At 41.7% G+C, this 18,814-nt stretch overlaps 1 protein-coding gene across 9 annotated transcripts in view; it reads right to left on the reverse strand.

Moving 5' to 3' along the window:
• Positions 1–1,031: 1,031 nt before the first annotated feature.
• Positions 1,032–18,814, reverse strand: part of SPATA13 (spermatogenesis associated 13) — a 207,974-nt gene continuing 190,191 nt past the window's right edge. For 5 of the 9 annotated variants that reach the window (XM_049867142.1, XM_049867143.1, XM_049867145.1 and 2 more), the window contains 2 exons: positions 5,418–5,480; positions 1,034–1,371 (listed from right to left, as the gene is read on the reverse strand). In XM_049867142.1, the coding sequence (XP_049723099.1) occupies positions 1,093–1,371; positions 5,418–5,480 (342 nt within the window). In that variant the 3' untranslated portion in view covers positions 1,034–1,092. Of the gene's footprint in view, positions 1,372–2,793; positions 2,910–5,417; positions 5,481–11,141; positions 11,170–11,324; positions 11,513–18,814 lie in introns of those variants that run through there. The other 4 variants (XM_049867148.1, XM_049867152.1, XM_049867150.1 and 1 more) reach the window with 4 other exon arrangements.

An 18,814-nucleotide genomic window follows, 5' to 3' on the forward strand; every position in this document is an offset into this window, starting at 1 on the left:
AGGGCTCCTTAGAAAGAAAATAGTGATTGTGAAATATTAGATGGTGAGCTGTTTGAGAACAGGAAGTTTTCCTCATTCATCTTGGCGAGAGTCTGGCAAATGGTTAACTAAGCAAATGTTTGCTGAATTGAATGGCAATTAAAACCCAAGGGAGAAAATGAGCAAAATGTTCTTCAGCTTTCTGGGATGTCTCATTTTCGCCAGCTCATTAGTCACTAAATAGAACAAACATGTTCCTTTTCTTGATCCCTGAAACACAGATGGCTCCTTAGAGCACTAACATGATATCAACACTCTTCCCAACGCCACACACACAAAAAGGATTCTTCGGGTAATAGGAATGAAGGAAACTACTAAATAAATTAGAAGAAACAACCCAAAAGTGTTCAAAAAAAGAAAGAAACAGCACAAGTTATTTTTAAATTTATTCTTGGAAAGACAGTAATTTTCATAAAATCAGTTTTAGGGATAACTTTCCTATTCTCACCTTTGTATGATTATTGCAGTACTTAGTGCAATTAATATCATAAATTCACCTAATGACTTCTTCATTAAGCTAATTCTGTGGATGGCGAGGCAAGTTTATAAACCCTCTGGGTCACGAGCTGGTGAACAGTAGGAAGCCCGCGAAAGTTGTATCATCATCTTCGTCTGCAAACAAGCCATTAAACCTCTCTCCTCCTGTCACCTGCATCCATACCTCATCCCCAAGCTTCAGCTCCAGTACCGTGCCCCCGGATGCCTGGTCCTCAGAGCTCAGATAACCGTCCTTGGTGTGCAGAACTTTCACCCCGTTTTTGACCAAAGACACCTGCACGTTCCTGGAGAACACCGTGATGTGGTAGGTGAAGTAATAGACCCCAGCGATGTGGCAGGTGAATTTCCCTGTGGCTACGTTGTAGTGGTGGAATTCATTGTATAGGATCCTATCAAATTTGATGGGTAAATCTGAAGAAGGAAACTTGCTCAACACCGTGAGCCCCACAGTGAAGGCGCTTTTTGGCAACACAGGAGTCTCACCAATTTTCCCTTTTTCTCCTCGATCCCCTTTCCAGCCTCTCATTCCCCTGTCTCCTGGCTCACCCTGGGGCCCTATGGGCCCAGCATCTCCCTTGGGACCAGGCTTTCCGATGGGGCCAACAGGGCCACGTAAGCCAGTTGGGCCCAAAGGTCCAGGGTTGCCTTGTAAGCCTTCTGGCCCAATGGGCCCCACTTCACCCTTACTCCCCTTTTGCCCTTGAGGGCCTGTCTCTCCTTTGAGGCCTTTCTCTCCCATAGGACCGACAAATCCCTTTGGCCCGTGCTTCCCTGGGGATCCTCTTGAGCCTGGTTCACCTTTGATGCCTTTTGCCTCAACTTTTCCATCTGCTCCTAAACAGAGAAAGGGGGAATAAAGGAAGAGATGACTATGAAACATAACCTTGTAGAAAACAACTTTTGTTTTTTTGTTGTTGTTGTTGAACATACAAAGGAGACAAAGTAGTACATGTGTCTTAGGCTGGGTTCTCTAGAGAAGCAAAACCAGTGAAGCATATATACATATAGAGAGAGAGAGAGAGAAGAAAGCCTGGTGGTATAGTGGTTAAGTGCTACGGCTGATGACCAAAAGGTCAGCTGTTCGAATCCACCTGGCACTCTTTGGAAACTCTATGGGGCAGTTCTACTCTGTCCTATAGGGTCGCTATGAGTCGGAATCGACTCAAAGGCAGTGGGTTATAGAGAGAGAGATTTAGCTCAAGGAAATGGCTCATGCAGTTGTAGAGGCTGGCAAGTCCCAAGTCCATGGGGCAGATGTCAGGCTGGAGGCTTCTCATGTAACTACAGGGGCTGACAAACCAAAGATCAAATGGCAGGTCACTGGCTCACAGGCTGCAGAGGCTAATGAATCCAAGATCAGCAGGTAAGACAGCAGGCTGCTGGCTCACAGACTGCAGAGGCTGACAAATCCCAAGATTGGTAGGCAATACAGCAGGCAGCTAGCTCAAGTTCCGAGAGCCAGAGATCAGATGATGACAGGCTGCATGCAGAATCCAGAGCAAGCAAAACCCAGACAGCTTTGCCAGAAGGTCCATGTGTATTGGATGCAGGCCATACCCTCGAGGAAACTCCTCTTACAACTGATTGGCTGATCACATCAGATCACATCACGAAGATGATTACATTATATCACAAAATGGAGGATAACTACATCATTACATAACTGCCAAATTATATCATTACATAACTGCCAAACCACATCATTACATAATTACCAAACTACTCCATTACATAACTGCCAAACCACTAAGAATCATGGCCCAACTAAGATGACACACAACCTTAACCACCACAACACCAGTATAGTACAGGTTCGGGGTTTAAAATCCATTTACTCCCCAACTGTGCACACACACACACACACACACACACACATTTTAAAAAATTTTAGAAAGAAAATGTGGTGGTCGTGTGATCATTAAGGTTGTGTGTCAACCTGGCCATGATTCTCAGTGGTTCGGCAGTTACAATGTAGTTTGGCATTCGTATAGTCATATAATCACTTCCATGATGAGATCTGATATAATGTGATCACCTCCATGGTGGGATCTGTTCCGGGTAGCCAATCAGCTGAAAGGGAATTTCCTTGGAGGTTGGTCTGCACCCAATATATGTGGACTTTCTGTCAAAGCTCACTGGCTTTTGCTCTGCTCTTGCTCCTGCATTTGGCTTGTCAGCCTACCATCTTACCTGCCAATCCTGGATTCGTTAGCCTTTGCAGCTGTGAGTCAGCAGCCTGCCATCTGATCTGTGGATCTTGGGTTCCTCAGCCTCTGAAGCTCAGCGCCCCCTGAAGTTCAGCCCCATGAGTCAGGAGAAGCCTCCAGCCTGGCGCCTGATGCCTGACCGATGGACTTGGGAGTTGCCAGCCTCTACAATCACAACCATGTGAGCCATTTCCTTGAGATAAATCTCTCTCTCTATGACATATGTATATATAAACACTTCACTGGTTTTAGCGTCTCTAAGAACCCAGCCTAAGACAATGCCTTTGAGTCGGCAGTTGACTCATGTCCCAGGCTATAATCTTTATGGAAGCAAATTGCCAGGTCTTTCTCCCATGGAGCTTCTGGGTCAGTTCTCCGAATAAGTTCATGTCTGTTCTCCATTTCAAACTGTAACTCCATTTGGTGTCTCTGTCCGGTAACTTTTTTTCTCATAGCTCACAGATACCACCTTTTGATTCCTGTATAATAAATTAGCGCAGGGGATCACTTCAGAAATTAAACTCTTGACCACCTAAGTCTACCATTATGACCACTACACTATGCTGATGCTTGGGAGAATGTGCTTTTCTGATTAGGGAAGAAGTGCAAAAGGCCATTGTTACGAAGGCTGCTTTCAGCTAACTGATACTCAGCCCTCGTTGTGTAACACCCAATAAAAAATCCGCACTGAAAGGAACACGAAGTAAAGCCACGAGTGTGGCATTCCTTGCTCTGTTGTCCAGCTCCAGCCTGTCATTGTAAATCGTATTGCACAATTCATCTTTCTACATATATGCTCAGTGATCCCCTATTTCCTCCACCCAGTCTGCAAAGTCATGGTTACAAGCATGGGTTCTGGAGTTCAAATGCAGGATTCTATCCTGTCTGCACCACTTACACCTCTCTTCCCTTATCTATAAAATTCTATGGTAATAGCACCTAACTTAGAAAAAAAAATTGTCAAATTGACTCGACCTATAATGACCTCGTATGTGTTAGAGTAGAACTGTGCTCCGTTAGAGTTTTCGGTGGCTGATTTTTCAGAAGTAGATCACAAGGCCTTACTTGGGTGGGTTTGAACCTCGAACCTTTTGACTACTAGACGAGTGCTTAACTGCTTGTGCCACTCAGGGACTCCTACTAACTTAGGGCTATTGCATCAAGTCAGTACACGGAAAGCATGTAGAACAACGTAGCACATAAACATTATACATGTTTGCCATTATGACTGTTCTCTCTGTCAATCAATCTCCACCTGCCAGAGTCCTTACCCTTCAAGGCCCAACCACAGTTGGGCCAGACCATGCAGTGGTCTTCTCCATGGAGTGTTGCCAGACCCACTGCGTCAGTACTCAGTCTCACTCCTCAGTGCTCATCCACTAAATCAGGGTTCAGCAACCTATGGCACTTGGGCAAAATCTGGCCTGCTGCCTGTTTTTGTACCATCGACAGCTTATAATTGTTTACATTTTTAAATGGTCATAAATAATATTTCCTGATACAGGGAAATTATATAAAATTCAAATTTCAGTTTTCACAAATGATGTTTTATTGGGGCACAGTCACATTTATTAATTTACAGAGCATCTTGCTGCTTTTCACTGTAACAGCTGAGTTGATTAGTTGTGACAGAGACTGTATGACATAGAAAGTTGAAAATGTTTACTATTTTTACAAAAAAAATTATTGAACCTTAGATTAAATCATAGGCTTTGTTGTTGTTGTTGAGAATATACATAGCAAAACATACACCAATTCAACAATTTTTACATGTACAATTCAGTGACATTGATTACATTCTTCAAGTTGTGCAACCATTCTCACCCTCCTTTCCCAAGTTGTTCCTCCCCAATTAACATAAACTTACTAACCCCTAAGTTTCCTATCTAACATTTGAGTTGCTGTTGTCAACTTGATCCCAGATAGATCATTCTTTAAAAGACCACAGTGCTCAACATAAAAAAAAAAAAAAAAAAACCATTGCTGTTGAGTCAATTCCGACTCATAGCAACCCTACAGGACAGATTAGAACTGCCCCATAGTGTTTCCAAGGAGCACCTGGTGGATTCGAACTGCCCATAACTCTCAACCACTATGCCACCAGGGTTTCCTGCTTAAGCATGATCCTGTACTAATTTAGCTAACCTATTGTTTGATTTAAGGGGGACTTCATGGAATATTTTGGTTTAGGGTTTAAAGATTATCTCAGGGGAATGGTTTCAGGGGAATAGTCTCCAGAAAGTCTGGATTCCATGACAATCTGAAATTCTGTTCCAAATTTTCACTTTTTTGATCAAGATTCTTCTATAAGTTCTCTGATCAAAATATTCAGCAGTGATAGCTTTTAGAGGGAAATAACTGTGTTGCTTTATCTTTGGATCACCCCAGAGTCTAGTAAAGAGTTTATCCTTGGTAAACACTTAATAAAAAAAAAAAAAAAAACCAAACCTGCTGCTCTAGAGTCGATTCCGACTCATAGCAACCCTTTAGGACAGAGTAGAACTGCCTCATAGAGTTTCCAAGGAGTGCCTGGTGGATTCAAACTGCCAACCTTTTGGTTAGCAGATAGCTCTTAACCACTATGCCACCAGGGTTTCCAACACTTGATAATTATTGTTAATTCATTGAAAGTTCAGAATTAGATCATGGTAAAATAGGAAAACAATTTCTGACCTCGTTCACCTTTCTCTCCATTGATTCCATCCTTCCCTGGGCCTCCAGGGAGTCCTGGTTCTCCTAGTTGAAAAAGGAAAAAAACAGACAAGATTTAGAATTCCAATTCAGACTTTACTAGACATGGTGTCAATGAATGGTAGATGTTGGAGAGTACTGGGGTGGTCCCCAGCCCTGTCATAAACTACCCTCCCTTACAGAAGTATAGGTGGAAAAAGGCAGATGTGTGAGAAAACATCAAGGCAGTTGTTATTGTTTTTAGTTGCCATTGAGTCAGCTCCAACTCACAGTGACCTAATGTACAACAAAATGAAACACTGCCCAGTCCTCTTCATGGTTATTAATATGTTTGAGACCATTGTTGCATCTGTTGTGTCAATGCATCTCACTGAGGGTTTCCCTTGTTTTTCCTGACCCCCCTACTTTACTAAACATGATATCCTTTTCTACCAATTGGCCTTTCATGATGGCGTGTCCAAAGTAAGCTGAAGTCTTGCCGTCCTCACTTCTAAGGAGCATTCTGGTTTAAGTTGAGTAAAGTAAGTGAATTATCAAAGCAGTGGTGTGGACTTCCCAAGTACCCTGCTCCAAGATGACAGCATGAGTGCACAGAACAGATGGGTAAGGAGGGGTGTGTGTGCCATGCAGGTCACAGTTGCATTTGTCTCATGTGCCGAATACTGGTCATGTGATCTGAATGCTGGAGGGAGTGGATGGCTTTCTCCTCTTCCTTTTCCATCACTCTTGTGGAAAGGTGGAGTAGAAGGTTCATTAGCCTCCTACAAAAACATAGATGACTAAGGTAGCATGACACTATTTGGGTTGGGAAGGAGGCTCCTAGAAGGATCTTTCTTGGTAAATATCACCAATCTAGTCAGGAGACCCCATTTGAGAAATGTCACATGAACAAGGTTTTGCCGACCACATAGGAGTCCTGGTCCTCAGAGCAGGCTACCCTGAGCTCCACTTCCCGTGTTATTAGTGAGCAAGTTGTAAGTGGCTCCAGATATGGTAAAAGGCAGCTTGATGCTCAATAGCGCACAGTTCAACCCAGACTCTGGCTTCTCCCATTACAGCAGAGACACCCATATCCCAGCCCCACTGACCCAGCCTTGGGTGATAGGGCAGGCTTGGGTCAGCCTCCAATTCCTGAGGCAGGACAGATAGGGCAAATATATTAGTGGAGCTTGAAAAGAAGTTAACTTCCCAGATGTGATCATGTCTGACTTTCTGACTTTGCCAGCAGGTCTGAAGCTAATGCTCCCACATAAGCCCTGAGTACCACTGGGAACCCCTGGGAGCCTCTGACTGGGGTCATCCCTACATTTACTTCCTCTTCCTTCCCTCTCAACTCCCTGCACAGACCACATTAGAGGTGAAAGTTCTCCTCTCCTAACTTGCTTTTGGTTCCTCTGCCGAATTCCCAGTTTTTCCATTCTCTAGAGCAGTAGCCACCAAACTTCTTTGATTATGCACCCCCAAATAACATAGTGTGAACGCATACTCTAATCATTACGTACGTGTGTGTTTACAAATTAGGTACAGGTAATGTACTAAAGGAGCCCTGATGGCGCAGTGGTTAAGAGGTTTGCTGCTAACTAAAAGATCAGCTGTTGGAATCCACCAGCTGCTCCTTGGAAACCCTGTGGGGCAGTTCTACTCTTTCTTATAGGGTCGCTATGAGTCAGATGGCAACGTGTTTGGTTTGGGGTTTTTAACGTACTAAAATTTGCTTACTATAAAACATACACACAGATAAGTTTTAACAGGGCAAGAAAAAGATGAAGTTTTAGCATGAGCAATGTGATAGAATATTCTTCTAAGAAATATATATATATGAACTATCTAAAAATATAAATAAAATATAAGTATGAAATATGGAAATTTGAAAGAATGGGTATTGGATATATTTGGAGAGGAAAGAGATTCTTTAGGGGAGAGGCAGAGACTTTGGTATTAGAGATGAGTATTTGTCTTATTCCTCCTTATTTTCTGTCTGTCTATCTGCCTGTCTTACTAAGGGTCCCTGGATGGCACAAAAGGTTCACACTTGACTATTGTTGTTAGTGCTGTCAAGCTGGTTTCGACTCATAGCGACCCTATCCACAACAGAACGAAACACTGCCCAGTCCTGCATCATCCTCACAATTGTCGCAATGCTGAAGCCCACTGTTGCAGCCACTGTGTCAATCCATCTTGTTGAGGGTCTTCTTCTTTTTTGCTGACCCTCTACCAAGCATGATGTCCTTCTCCAGGGACTGATCCCTCCTGATAACATGTCCAAAGTATGTGAGATGCAGTCTCACCATCCTTGCTTCTAAAGAACATTCTGGTTGTACTTCCACCAAGACAGATTTGTTCGTTCTTTTGGCAGTCCGTGGTATATTCAATATTCTTCGCCAGCACCACAATTCAAAGGCATCAATTCATCTTTGGTCTCCCTTATTCATTGTCCAGCTTTGGCATGCGCATGAGGCAACTGAAAACACCATGGCTTGGGTCAGGCACACCTTAGTCCTCAAGGTCTTCGCTTTTCAACACTTTAAAGAGATCTTTTGCTGCAGACTTGCCCAGTGCAACACGTCTTTTGATTTCTGGACTGCGGTTTCCATGAGTGTTGATTGTGGATCCAAGTAAAAGGAAATCCTTGACAACTTCAATATTTTCTCCATGTCTCATGATGTTACTAATTGGTCTAGTTGTGAGGATTTTTGTTTTCTTTATGTTGAGGTGTAATTCATACTGAAGGCTGTCATCTTGGATCTTCATCAGTAAGTGCTTCAAGTCCTCTTTGTTTTTAGCAAGCAAGGTTGTATCATGCGTAGTGTAGGTTGTTAATGAGTCTTCCTCCAATCCTGCTGCCCCATTCTTTTTCATATAGTCTCAGATTATTTGCTCAGCATACAGATTGAATAGGTATGGTGAAAGGATACAACACTGATGCACATCTTTCCTGACTTTAAACCATGCAGTATCCCCTTGCTCTGTTTAAACGACTGCCTCTCGATCCACTTACAGATTCCTCTTGAGCACAATTAAGTGTTCTGGAATTCCCATTTATTCCCAATTTTCCTAGATTCATATTTCATACATTCCAGGTTATTAATGGATGTTTGCATCTGTTTCTTCCCATTTTGAGTCGCGCCACATCAGCAAATGAAGGTCCTGAAAGCTTGACTCCATCCATGTCATTAAGATCAACTCTACTTTGAGGAAGCAGCTCTTCCCCAGTCGTATTTTGAGTGCCTTACAACCTGAGGGGCTCATCTTCTGGCACTGTATCAGACAGTGTTCTGTTCTATTCACAAGGTTTTCACTGGCTAATTCTTTTCAGAAGTAGACTGCCATGTCCTTCTTCCTAGTCTTTCTTGGTCTGGAAGCTCAGTTAAAACCTGTCCACCATGGGTGACCCTTCTAGTATTTGAATACTGGTGACATAGCTTCCAGTATCACAGCAACACACAAGCCCCATAGTACAACAAACTGACAGACGCGCTTGACTACTAACCTAAAAGTTGGCGATTCAGACCCATCCGGTGGAACCATGGGAGAAAGTCCTAGCGATTTGGTTCTGTAAAGATTCCTGCCAAGAAACCCCTCTGGCATGAAGTTCTATTCTGTAACTCATGGGGGCACCATAAGTCAGAATCGACTCAATGGCAACGGGTTTGTTTTTGTTTTAATCTATCATTCTGTCTCCTTTTGTGTGCATAAAATACAATAAATATTTAAAAATTTAAATCTCATACATTTGGAAATAACACACACACTTGCTCTAAGTCAGAGAGAAGGACTGAGTACAAGATCCAGAAACAACTATCACCTGGCCCCACCTACCATACCCCTCTGGCCAGAGGCCTGGTGAGCTGCAGAAATGTTACCTTGAACCTGGAGCTAATTGTGTTTTTAGGGAAAGCTAGAATGTGTTCCTGGGAGTGTGAAGTCATGGAGACTGATGCCTGACTTTCAACTTTTCTGGTTGCCCTGGAGTCAACTCTGACTCCTGACGATCCCACGTGTGTCAGAGTAGAACTGTGCTCCATAGGATTTTCAATGCGGATTTTTTGGAAGTAGATCACGAGGCCTTTCTTCCAAGGTGCCTCTGGGTGGACTTGAACCTCCAACCTTTCAGTTAGCAGCTGAGCACATTAACTGTTTGCACTATGGAACTGCCGACTTCCAACTAGAAAAATCTAAAGAAAAGGCCGGCTGCAGCTGTCCCAATGGCAGAGCCAAGAGGGCAGTGGCACTGTGAACACCCAGTGCTTTCTGAGTCCACGAGGGCAAAAGTACCTTTTTTTCCTAGGGGATAAAGTGCCTTCAGAGGGCCAGGCTTGAGATATATTGAAAAAACCCTACCCATGAGAACTGTCTGCCAAGGCGAGGGGACCCCCCCGCCCCCGCCCCAGAGAGAGACTGAGCTAGGAGCTGAGGGCCATTTGGACGCCATTGGGCAGTGAGTGCAGGAAGTCCACAAAAAACCCCAAAACACCTGTCAAAGAAAGGCCGGCGTTGGATCGTCTTCCTCAGAAGGCAGCCATGCCAGACTATAGTGGCACTAGGTAAGCGATGCTTCTTTTTTTAAAATAATAGTTTATTGTGTTTTGGTGAAAGTTTACACGGTAAATTAGGTTCCCATTTGACAATTTCTATACAACTTGTTCAGTGACATTAGTTACGTTTTTCATAATGTGTCAACATTCTCTTTTACTGCATTCTGGCTGTTCCATTTCCAGTGCTCTTGTTTCCCTGCGCCCTTATCTGCTCATCTTTGCCTTAGAGTAATTGTGAAGTAACACTTGTTGCATCTCTTCTCCCCTAACCCAGCCCTGTCTCTGAAGTCAGAGGTGGTCCTGGCAGTGAGGAAGGACAGTGGAAGTACCGGATGGATTTACTGCGAAGACAGATATATCCGGAGATGAATGTGAGCATGTGAACACATACACACCCACCCCACTGCTGGTCTCCGGGGGAGGGTAGAAGACTTGATTTCAGTAAGACTGAGGTTTTGCTATAAACTTGGACTAAGCTTTTTGCTATCTGGAAATGAGACTGGTCTAATGCCAAAAAGTGACTGGAATTACATGGATTTGTGAGAGTTACTATCCAGTCAGAGAGAACTCACAGAGAAAATTTGCAGGGGAGTCCCTGGGTGGTGCAAATGGTTAACGTGCTCACTGCTGTCCATTTGTTGTACTGTGGTGGCTTGTGTTGCTATGATGCTGGAGGCTATGTCACCAGTATTTCACATATCAGCAGGGTCACCCATGGCGGACAGGTTTCAGCAGAGCTTCCAGCCTAAAACAGACTAGGAAGAAAGACCTGGTTATCTACTTCCAAAAAATTGTCAATGAAAGCCCTATGCATCACAGAAGAATATTGCCCAACTCACTTGCTTTGGACATGTCATCAGGAGGGATCAATCGATGGAGAAGGACATCATGTTTGGTGAAGTACAGTAACCACAACAACACACTCAAACATGCCAGCAATTGTGAGGATTGGGCAGCATTTTGTTCTGTTGTACATGAGGTCACCATGAGTTGGAGTTGACTCAATGGCAGCTATAGACCCCAGGTTGCCAAAGATCCACCATACCTGTCGCATGAGGCAGGAACGTCTACACCATCATATGCTCCTGAAAATGGCCCTGTAGCGTCAGAGGTGACGGCTAACAAACAGGTATTCCCACTAAATTAGAAAGTCCATAAGGCGGGGTCGTGCCAGTCTTGTCCTGCGTCATCGCCAACACCTAATGAAGAATCTGGTATGGAGTAGGCTCTCAATAAACGTTTGCTCGATGGATGAATGAGTGATGAATAAGTGGATGGATGAATGGATCGATAAGATAAAATGAATGAGAGAGGTAAGTGGAAGGGCAGCTAAAGGCTACCAGGTGGGGAGTACCTGCATCCCCTTTGTCCCCCTTTGCTCCATCTCGTCCATCTCTTCCTGGCAAACCGTTGTGCCCAGGATTCCCAGGGATGCCAGAATGCCCTTGCCTGCACATGTCCTGTGAGTTTATGTTCCCTGTGCAGGCTCCAACAGCAAGCAGGAGCCACCAGAATCTCATGGCTCAGATGACAGAGTCTGAACTGAAAAAGGGAAACAGGAACGATTAGCTTCTGTCCCTGGGGCCACACACACACCTCTGCTCCTTGCCATGGCAACAGGTGAGCTGTACACTGTCACAGACCAACACCTGATGGCACTTGGACAGAATGGTCACGGCAGGTAAGGTTGACAACCTTGTAGCACACCGAGCTTGCTACAACCAAGAATTTGTCCTCAGAAGGTAACACATGTAGTTAGGACCACTCGTAATGGTGAGCAATCAATAGAAAAGCCAATTTTGAAGTCAAGGAACTGTCAAAAGAAAAATGTGATTGATAAGCCAATTAGAGTTAAAAGGTTTTATTGGCCAGAAAAAAATGTTCAAAAGCAGGAAGTATCCCTTCGGAGAGATGAGCCCATTGCATTACAATTCTGATCAGCTTATATACCGTACAGACAGGGGAGTTACCAAAAGGGACATGTAAAATGAGTGTGTAATTCACTTAATTGGCAGGAGGTGGCTTGGACTGGTTTATTAAGGTTTTTTTATAAGTTTTTGTTGTAGTTGTTTATTATTTTTTATTCAGTTTGTTGGTTTATTAAGTGTCTGCATTCTATAGGCTAGCTATGGCTTATCCAAATATTTAAACTTTTCCCAGAACTCCTTTTCATGGGTTTTAGTTTCTGGGATGTGTGTTAAGAGTTAAATTTAAATTGAGAGGATAGGCATTTTCTTTAACAATTCCCCCCCTGCCCTCGGCCCCTTTCTGGTCATCTTTCTAGGATATGACCACTCATAAACACCAGCACTTATGAAACAGAGTTAAAAGATAGCTTTACAGACTTTGATATACCGGTACTCCCCGACTTATGACATAGTCCAGTTATGACGAACAGCTCTTATGACCTTCTGTTTTTTTGTTTGTTTCTTTTGTTGCTGCTTGTTTGTTTGTTTTGGTACATCTTACTGTTAGTAATGTGTTCTACATACAATGTTGCATAATTTGCTGATGTTACCATTCTCAGATGTTCAAAGATTGGATTTACAAAGATATTGGTAATAAAAGGCAATAGTAATAAAAGCTAAAAAAAAAAAAAAAGAGGTATTCAACTTAAGTTAAAACCAAGTCACTCACTCAGACTTAAAACCGAGCCATCAGAATGGAACCATGTCAGAAGCTGGGGACTACTTGTATTATGGATTGCTTTTTGAAACCCCTAAACTAGGGAAGATTGCCCTAATAAATGAGTGAAAACCAGAAGCTAGACCAATTAGAGGACTGGAATCCCTTTTAAGTCAATGAACAAAAGGTCCTAGATTTAAATTTGGCTAGCATTAAGGGCCCTAAAGAATTAAAGATGTAGAACTAGATATTCTAATCCACAAAATCCTTGCCAATCAGGGGACAAAGTCTGAGCAGAGATTCATGGAGCAAAAGAATCATTTTGGTACCCTGGGAATGGATAGCATGATTGTCTACCCTTCCAAAAAAATAATGATACTGGGTATGGTCCAGATTTGAGGCTCAGTCATGGACTTATCCAGAATCTTGGGTGGAAACTGTCTACCTCAGGACATCATCTACCTCTGGGGTACAGTGATCTTGGGTGAGTCTGAGTTTGAGAGCTATGTACCCAGTGATCTATTCCTTTGAGTTTGGCTGCTGTGTGGGTGGTGAACAGCACCCAAAAGGGTCCTTTCTAGCAGGGTTCAGGTGCTGATTTCTTTTGATCTTCTCAGAACATCAAATCTCCCAGTTTTAGGTTGTGGGGAATGTGTTCTTTCTCAGAAATTAGTTCTTGGAAGGCTGCGTACACCTGTTTGAGGTAAGCTGGGACTAATCCATTAGAGATTTAGGGATTCTGAGAGTTTGACTAATTTTAGCCTTAGCGTTCTATTTGTTCTTTCTACTTTGCCAGATGACTGTGGATGAGAAGGACAACGCAGACCTTGGCAAATTCGCATACCATGACAAATTTTCTTGATAATTGATTTTGTAAAATGTGTGTCCCAATCACTAGACAATTCTAAAGGCACTTCTAAAAGACGTAAAACTTGTTCTAACAACTTTTTAGCTACTGTGGTAGCATCTGCCTTTCAGTTAGAGGCTTTTAAACTTCCATTTAGTGCTGTATTTAAATGAGCAATAGTCTATTTTCTTGTTTTTACATCGTTGATGCCTCTCATATTTCTTTGGGTCATTGATTCAAAGCATAAACTATGTAACAAGAATTAGTTCAATTTACAGGTACAAAACAAAACCGTTAGTTGTCAGTAGTTTACAAGGAGATATAAAATAGCTCAAATACAATAAACAGGACCAGAATCTGATGGTCCACAAGGGCTTGTCATAATTTTCTACTGAAACATAAAATTTCTCTCTACACTCACCTTCCCTTTGATCAAAGACAATTTCAAAGCAAAGACATTGATCTTACAATAAGGCTGGCGCAGCAATAACGACAATTTATCATATAGATCTTTTAAGTTTTTTTGTTGGGAGTTTTCATAAGGAACTTCAAAGTAAATTTATAAAAGCTTGTCAACGTTAGGAGGCCAAGCAAAGAACTTGCCACCAGATCTCACTGTAGTTCCTACAGATTTGGGCGAGTTCTTCTTTTCTCAAGGTCCCAAAATACCATATGGTTCTTGGGCCTGCCCGAGAGTGACCTTCCTTACTCACCTGTAAGGCTGGAAACCCTATAAGCCAGGTACCAGACCAGTTTTCCAAAAAGTCAATCTTAGTTTCTTAAACTTGTCTGGTCATACCTGATTCTCTGAGAATCACTCTCAAACATGACTTTCCAGCCAAAGCTTGGTTATATAACTAGAGTTTCCAATTGTGTTCTATTAACAAGGAACTTATTGAACTTATGCAAGTAATTACATTGCCACAAGATAAGGATACTCATTAAGAGTTTTCCAATTCCAGAGGGATCAGGTAGGGAGAAAAAAGAAAATTTTCATAGTTGCCATCAAGTCAGATCCAACTCACAGGGACCCTGTGTACAACAGAATGACACACTGCCTGGTACTGCGTCATCCTCACAATCACGGCCATATTCAAGCCCATTGTTGCAGCCACTGTGTCAATCCATCTCGTTGAGGGTCTTCCTCTTTTTTTGCTGACCCTCTATTTTACCATGCATGATGTCCTTTTCTAGGGACTGGTCCATTGTGATCGCATGTCCAAAGTATGTGAGACGAAGTCTCGCCATCCTCAATTCTAAGGAGTATCCTGGCTGTACTTCTTCCAGGACAAACTTGTTCGTTCTTCTGGCAGTTCATGGTCTATTCAGTATTCTTCGCCAACACCATAATTCAAAGGCATCAATTCTTCTTCAGTCTTCCTTTTTCATTGTCTGGCTTTTGCATGCATATGAGGTGATTGAAAATACCATGGCTTGGGTCAGACATACTTTAGTCATCAAAGTGACATCTTTGCTTTTTAAGATTTTAAAGGGTCTTTTGCAGCAGATTTGCCCAATGCATTTGATTTCCTGACTACTATTTTCATGGGTACTGATTATCGATCCAAGTAAAATGGAACTCTTGACAACTTTTCGTGATGTTGCTTATTGGTCCACTTTTGAGGATTTTTGTTTTCTTTATCAACATAATCCATACTGAGGGCTGTAGTCTTTGGCAGCTGTTTGCTTGATATATTTTTTTCCATCCTTTGATTTTTAATAAATTTATTCTGTTTCTAGGGTATGTCTCTTGTAGACAGCATGTTGATGGATCTTGTTTTTTTATCCACACTGTCACTTCTGTGCATGAAGGCCATTTGTATTCCGTGTAATTATTGATAGGTATTTTTTTTTTTTTATGAGTTTATTGCTGTCATTTTGTTGTGCTTTTTTTGTGGTGCTGAAGTTTTCTTTGTTCCTCTTATTCTCCTGTGCTGAATTCCTTTTTGTTGGTGGATTTTTTGTTTTTTTCATTTCTTTTGTTTTTGTAGATTTTGTTTTTACTGAGACTTTATGTTTTTCTTCTTTATTTTGATGAGCTGGTTTGTTAACTTTCTTTGTGGTTACCTTGAGATTTGCCCTATATCTTCCTAGGTTTGAACCTTGGTATTGCCTTGCCTTCCTTTTCCATTAGAAAGTTCTATACCTATACCTATATCTATACCATTTATTCCCTCTCTTATTGTTCTGACATTGTCATTTACAGATTAACCTCTCTGGTTCCCTGTTTAATTCTTTTGGTTTTGGGTAGTCCTTGAGAGTTCATTTCCTAGGTTGGTATCTGGCTGGTGCAATCTTGCATCCTAGATTCAGGCTGTGGTCTGATGTTGTTTGTTCTCACACCAAAGGACTCCCTTTAATAATTCTTGTAAGTTTGGTTTGGTTTTTACATATTTCCTTAATTTCTGTTTATCTGGAAATGTCCTAATTTCACTATCATATTTGAAAGAGAGTTTTGCAGGATATATTATCCTTGGTTGGCAATTTTTTTTCTTTAAAGGTTTTATGTATGTCTTACTATTGCTTTCTTTCCTGCATGCATCCTACTGAATAATCAAAGCTTAGTCTTATTGTTCCTCCTCTGTATGTGACTTTTCATTTTTTCGAGCTGCTCTCAGGATTCTTTCTTTTTCTTTGGTTTTAGTGAGCGTGATTATGATATGCCTTGGTGATTTTCTTTTGGGGTCTATCCTATATGGGGTTTGTTGAGCTTCTTGGATGGTCAGCTTTTTGTCTTTCATGATATTAGGGAAGTTTTCTGTCAGCAATTCTTCAATGATCCCTCTCCTTTTTCTGTTTTCTTGCCGTGTTCTGGAACTCTGATCACTCCCAAATTTTTGCTTTTGATTGTATCCCACGTAATTCTCAGGGTTTCTTCATCCTTTTTTCTGATTTTTCCTCAAACAGCGTTGTATCCAAGTATTTGTCTTCAACTTCACTGATCTGTCTTCCATCATTTCAAACCTGCTTCTCAGCCCTTCTACGACTGTCCATTTCTGAAATCTAGCTGTTGTTTTTGTATGATTTCTAGTTGTGAATTTATTTTGGCATTTTGTTCCTGTATTATTTTCCCGAATTATTCCATTTTTTGGTCTGAATTTTCCATGAATTTGTCTGCCTGTTCCATGAATTTGTCTATTTTTTCCTCATTTTTATCTGCTTTTTGCTTCAACTCTTAGATAGCTCGAATATTAGAGATTCGAATTCCCTATCAGGTAGTTCTAGTGCCTTTTCTTCTGCTGGAAAGTCATCTGGTGTTTTATTTTGGACTCCTACTGGAACCATACTGCCCTGTTTTTTTTCTTTTATATGTTTTGATATTGTCTGCTGTCTTTGGGACATTCAGTATTTTCTTCATTTATTGATTGTAGATTGTTTGTTTGATTCTGCTTTTTTGTTTTATTTGGTTATATCTGAGCAGGTAGGCTGTACATTCTTCGTTGTTTGCTCATCCGTGGGCTCAGTACTTTTCACCTCCTTGTCCAATGGGCAGGGCCAGTTGCTCATCTATGGTGCAGCAGGGCAGGTCCAGCTGAAGGGGAGCGGCTGGGATGAGTTGTTTATGGCACGTAAATAACAGGCGGGACAATAGGGCAGGCCAGGAATCATTGCAGGGCAGGTTCAGGTAGGCCATGGCTGTGCTGCTCGGGGGTGTGATGTTCAAAGCACAGTGCAGATAGGCAGGTAGGAGGGAGGAAGGTTGTAATGTGTGGAGCTAAGATGGGTACGGGAAAGAGAAGGGAGAGGAGAGAGAAACGAGAGCCAAAAACAACAAACAAACAAAAAGTGCTAAGGGAGCTTACCGTGGGAGTAGGGAGATAAGAACTGACAAGTGAAGAAAAGCACAAGGGAAAAAAAGAAAAATAATAATAAATAAAAATTAGAAAAAAGAAAAGTCTCCAAGGATCCCACCAGTGCAGCTGTGAAGACTGGGGAAGTAGCTCCTAGGCCATGCAGTGCAGCCTGGCTAGAAGGGGTAGAGATGTCACACAGAGCCAGGTATTCAGGAGACAGGAAAAGAAGTATAGAGAGATGAGAAACTGAGAAATGAAGAGAGACAAAAAGGAAAAAAAAAAGAAATGTCCCCCAGGGATCCCACGAGTGCAAGTGCGGCTTCGCAGACTGAGGAAATAACTCCCAAGACACACGGTAGAGGGCTGTAATCTTTGATCTTTATCAGTAAGTGCTTCAAGTCGTCTTCATTTCTGCAAGCAAGGTTGTGTCATCTGCATATCACAGGTTGTTAATGAGTCTTCCTTCAATCCTGATGCTGTGCTCTTCTTCATGTAGTCCAGTTTCTCAGATTATTTGCTCAGCATACAGATTGAGTAAGTATGGTGAAAGGATGCAACCCTGCTGCACACCTTTTTTATTTTAAATCTTGCATTTTAAATCCTCTTGTTCTGTTCGAATGACTGCTTCTTGATCTATGTACAGGTTCCACATGAGCACAACAAAGAGTTATGAGATTCCCATTCTTTGCAATGTTATTCACAATTTGTTATGATCCATAGAGTCAAATGCCTTTGCATAGTCAATAAAACACAGGTAAACATCTTTCTGGTATTCTCTGCTTTCAACCAGGATCCATCTGCTACACCATACCCCCAGGAAATTTTAGGTAGGTTTCTCAGTGTGTTCTTTGTCTTTTGGTTTTTTTAAATTCCTTCACAATAAAGGGGACTTGTTTATGGCTCTTTAATGTTGGAGGGGAGCCCTGGTTGTGTAGTGGTTAAGAGCTTGGCTGCTTTATTGACCCACCCAACTTCTGATAATACTGTATTAAGACAGTATTTGTTTTATTTTAACTCCATCAATGTCCATCTTATTTATCCTATTTTTCAACAGCCTTTTTTTTTTTTCTAAAGATTTCCATTCTGCAGGCACGGGTCCCTTGACTCTTTCCTTTGTCCTTCTTTGCTTTTCTTTTGGCAGTAAGTTTAGTCTTCTGTGGTTTTATAGCCTTTTACAAAGAGCAACCCAGTAATCAAAGAAAACTTTGTCATTTTAACAGAGAGAAAATCAAATTCCTGGTCTTCATACTATTTGATACTAAAACTCTGTAACAATCCTGTAAATAAACCTATCAGATCTTAGATAACTTTCTTCTTATCTTCTTCTAACCTTCCACAACCTTCTGTATTCATCTAGGTTTTTGTTTTTATTTCTCATTCTAGAGCAGCCACTTTTGTTTACCTTGGGACGAAAGTATCCCCTTTTTCTTTAACAAATACATCCCGCATACTCAATCTAGCCTAAGTCCAAGATTATAAATTACCAAAAGGATCTTGGAAACTGTTTTAAGCTGACATATTATAAAACATAAAAGCTTTTGTCAGACCACATTCACTTACATTAATTTCTGGGAGTAT

The sequence above is a fragment of the Elephas maximus genome, chromosome 23, assembly GCF_024166365.1.
Source record: "Elephas maximus indicus isolate mEleMax1 chromosome 23, mEleMax1 primary haplotype, whole genome shotgun sequence".
Taxonomy (NCBI): domain Eukaryota; kingdom Metazoa; phylum Chordata; class Mammalia; order Proboscidea; family Elephantidae; genus Elephas; species Elephas maximus.